The 4,089-nt window shown below is 33.0% G+C and overlaps 1 protein-coding gene across 1 annotated transcript; it reads right to left on the bottom strand.

The window, feature by feature from the left end:
• Positions 1-893: 893 nt before the first annotated feature.
• LOC107046647 lies at positions 894-2,442 on the bottom strand. Its single transcript, XM_015269303.1, has 4 exons — positions 1,867-2,442; positions 1,714-1,780; positions 1,465-1,633; positions 894-1,312 (listed from the first exon to the last, which is right to left on the bottom strand). The coding sequence occupies exons 1-4, from the start codon at positions 1,975-1,977 to the stop codon at positions 1,186-1,188; spliced, it is 474 nt and encodes a 157-aa protein (XP_015124789.1). The 5' UTR covers positions 1,978-2,442; the 3' UTR covers positions 894-1,185.
• Positions 2,443-4,089: the final 1,647 nt, after the last annotated feature.

Raw genomic sequence — 4,089 nt, 5'->3', positions numbered from 1 at the left:
GGTCCATTGAATTTCATGTTTTTGGGGTACCTGAATACGAATATGTAAATCATTTTTGAGAGGTGTGGCCACTTTTGTTTATTTATAACAATTTAATTGTTTAGAACGCGATTTCGCCGAAACGGTTGGAGTTAGGCAAAAATATTTCAAATCAAAAATGTTCGTTGTCTGAAAATACATCCATTTTGTTTTATTATTTTTATTCTTATCTTTCATAGTTATTGAGTTATCACCTCTGAAAGCTGGTCGGGGAGGACGGAAGTGCGCGCACGTGATCATTCATGCACTCCGCTCAGGTTACATTGGTAACGGTTGGGAATAAACGAAAATAGTTTAAATAAAAAAAGTTCTTTATTAAACAATTCATAATTAGGGGAGACCGGGGCAAAATGAGACCCCTGAAAAATTTGAGGTTTTACACGAATAATTGATTTCTCTACAATTCCTAATGAAGTACACTGTTAAAAAAATTTGACCCGAAATTCTAACAAAAATGTTGGAAGTTTTATTCACACATAGTGTGGTAAAATTACAACACTTTTTTTACAGTTATCATATGAGAATTTTCTAGGAAAAAAAAGGAATACTCGCATACACGAATATTGTAAAATTACTACATAAGAAGAGCAATTCTATTCCATTCGTGTTGTAAATTCACTACATTTATCTGTGGTAATTTTCCAACTTACTTAAATGAGATTATCAGAATTTTGCTACATGGGACTGTAGTAATTTTCTCATACCGGAATTACTATTTTACTACTTGAGTGCAATAATTTTTATTTAAAATTGTATGGTAAAAATCATACAGTAATATTCGGATATTCTCATGTAGGTATTGGGATTTTTTTTTTTATAATTTTCAAATATGAATAACGAACAAAACATTACAATTCTCACGATCAACACCAATAAATTTATTAAGAAAAAGTATTGAGAAAGTAAAATCAATCCATTAATATTCGGAAAAGTCATTAAATTATTTCATAATGTTTCATAATTATTTTTGTTAAATGGAAATTGCACATAAATTCATCATGAATCTGACTGAAATTAGTCGAAATAATAATGGCACTCAAACTATCCCTAGCAAAGATCTAGCAAGAATTTTTTCAGCATAATTCATTGATTTCCCATTTTAATTTCCTCCGTTCAAAATATGCTGATATGGTGAGCTTCATGCTTTTAGGGATGTTCTATATATTGCTGGAGTCCATCGATGAATTTCTTGACTTTCAGGTCAAAAGGCGTTGCCTTCTGTTTTTTTGATGCTCTCTTGTGTCCAGTTTTGGGATTCATTCTGAGCAAACATCTGGAATGCAGAATTTCATATTTTATATTGTGAAATAAGCATTTTGGCAATAACGACAAGATGAATCAGGAATTTCCGAATGACTCAACAATTATGAATTATTATTTCTCTAAATATGATTCGTATCTACATATATTTCTTTGAAAAAATACCTCTGAATGAATTCCAAAGTACGGGAGAGTGTGTCTGGGTACAGAACTCTGAAAACGTAGTAAAGGGAGAACAGCAATAAAATTCCATCAAGAACTCCGTTCACTGGGATCAAGATTTTCTTGTCCAGTGCCACTGCGTGTGTTGCAGTCTCGTCATAAAGTGATCGCCCTGAGAATGAGAAATAGCATATTATTGCCTGGGATGTCATTATGGATCGCAAATCTGGTTCACAACGACATTATGTTTACCTTTTATGACAAGAACAGGAGTGAGGTTCGGAATGTTTTCCAGGAGTTGTTCATCCGTCAAGTTCTCCTGAAAAAACGAATTTATAAATGAGTTAATACAGGCCAATTAATCAAGGACAATTATTCTATATGAAGCACTCTGGTCATACTCACTTCTTCAAATCGAAATAACTCATCTTCTTTTTCTTGAAAATGAAGAACGATGAGTCGAAATATGACTGATATCAATGGAATTTCGATTATATCCACAGAAGAAATTGCCATTCAAACTTGCATGTAATTTTCTGTGGCTTGAAAAGTCCCGGAATTTATTTGTCGAGTAATCGCAGAACCTGCACTGGAACATTATGATGCCTAAAGGAAACAAATATAGATTTCAATGTTTATTAATTCGGTGTACTAACAGTCCAATCTCTACATTAGATGAAGCTGCGATAGTTACATTCACGGGCTCTGTACAGGGTGTCTCATTGTATTTCATACGTTATACACTACGCGGGAACCATATAAGAGTGTGATGACTAATTAAGGACTGTATATATCGCCGGTGAGTACAGGATATCAATACCTCAGAACAAATCAATTTTTTTTTCTTCGGCTAAATGAATTTCTATGACTCCCGGCACCTATGATGTATTCGGACTGGGAATCACTACAAGATTACAACAAAAGCAGTCTTTTTTTCATGATGAAAAGATCCACTTGGGCTACAATATTGTCCCCCCTTTCCTCTCGACAGAGTAGTGGCGAAATAAAAGGCAAGTTCTGGGAATTCTACAGTCTCTGGCGTATCTCGCGTAGAGGTTGGACTGTACCTATGGTTTTTTTTTGTCTTCAACGGAAAAATAATTTTTAAGAAAAAATCGAATTCTAGCCTTCCAAATTGTCGATAATAGAACTGAAACCGTGGCAAAATTATGTTTGAAATAAAGCAAAATATTCGGAGAAAAAAAAATTATGTATGTTTTCAGGCTTTATTGTTTCTCGAGCTGAACAACATTCTCTTCTGGAAAAACCGAATGAACAAAGAAATGAAAAATCCTAAAATATGTCAAACTTGAGAAAAATTAAAGGGAATTGAAAGGAATCTACTTGCGGGATGTCTAAAAACTCTACTTCAGAACTCATTGTTATCTTTTTTACCCGAATGATGGAGGAAATTTTTATTTACCTGCGTTGTTCCGCTACAGCGTCCAGTATAATTCTCAGCTTCCCAATAATATCACTCACAAAAATCCATAATAAGTCACTCTATAATAATGAACTGTTCACTGTGGTAATAACGTATTAGAAGAAAAGATCGGCAGTTTCATAAAATTGGGGTTTCAAAAGCATTTTCGTTGAAATTTTCGAGATTGAAAGAAAAACGTTCTCTTAATGAATTTAAAGATCTTTTTCATTTATAAGAAAATTTTATCACCAAGTTTACGAGACGAATCTGTGAACTGTTCGGAGAAGACTAAAGTTTAAGATTTTCATGAGGTGGTATATGGGCCTTGCAATTCAGGGTTGGAAGGAATTTCTAAAATTGTATTGGTTGGAAAGTATTTTCCCCAGACTGCAATTGGCCAAGAAAAGGCATACGGAAAAGTCTATGTACAAAAAAAAGGAAAGCGGACCGGAGGATGACGCGGTCTCGTTACGCGCACATGTGATGACCACCAGGACTCTGTCTGGAGATGCCGTAACCGGGTAGCAAAAAATGGGGAATTTTCCTCACGTGAAAACTATAAGAAAAAAGAGGACTATTGTCCAAAATTTTATTTCTACGTTTTATTTTAACGTTTCTCCCAACTATTTAGTATAATTTATGATTTCGTTTACGCCTAGCCAAAGTCTATTGTTTGAGATTTCAAAAATTGACTGAAATTCTATTATTTGTTGGTTAAAAATTAAATTTCAAAAGATGTTGAGAAGCAATAAAAATTATAAAATTAAAAGATAGTATCCTAAAATTTTCGAAAAAGTATAATAATTTTCCCGTTTGTACTTGAAATTTTCAGTTCTGAAGGAACGCTTAAATTATTGTTGTAAATTTGAAGGACAAATTGTAATTTTAATACACGTGTGTCTTGCAAAAATATTGGAAAAGTACAATTTTCCCGGTAATTGTATTCGAAAATTCAAATACAAATAAATTCATACACGAGAATAATAATTTTACAATCCCCTGTAGTAATTTCACTATATATTGTAGTAAAATTCCACATATTGACTGCAATATTCATACAAAAATATAGTAAATACCGATTCTACCATCGAATTTGTAATTTTACCACACTTTGATGCAGCAAAAGTATAATAATTTTACAAACTTTTTTAACAGTGTAATCAATGTTCGGTATATTTACGCGGGTCAAACTTCGTAAATCTACG

Source organism: Diachasma alloeum, unplaced genomic scaffold (genome assembly GCF_001412515.2).
Source record: "Diachasma alloeum isolate Michigan unplaced genomic scaffold, Dall2.0 Dall_scaffold_01649, whole genome shotgun sequence".
NCBI lineage: Eukaryota > Metazoa > Arthropoda > Insecta > Hymenoptera > Braconidae > Diachasma > Diachasma alloeum.
Note: the sequence above shows the minus strand (reverse complement) of the source record. Positions and strands in the feature narration are given on the sequence as shown.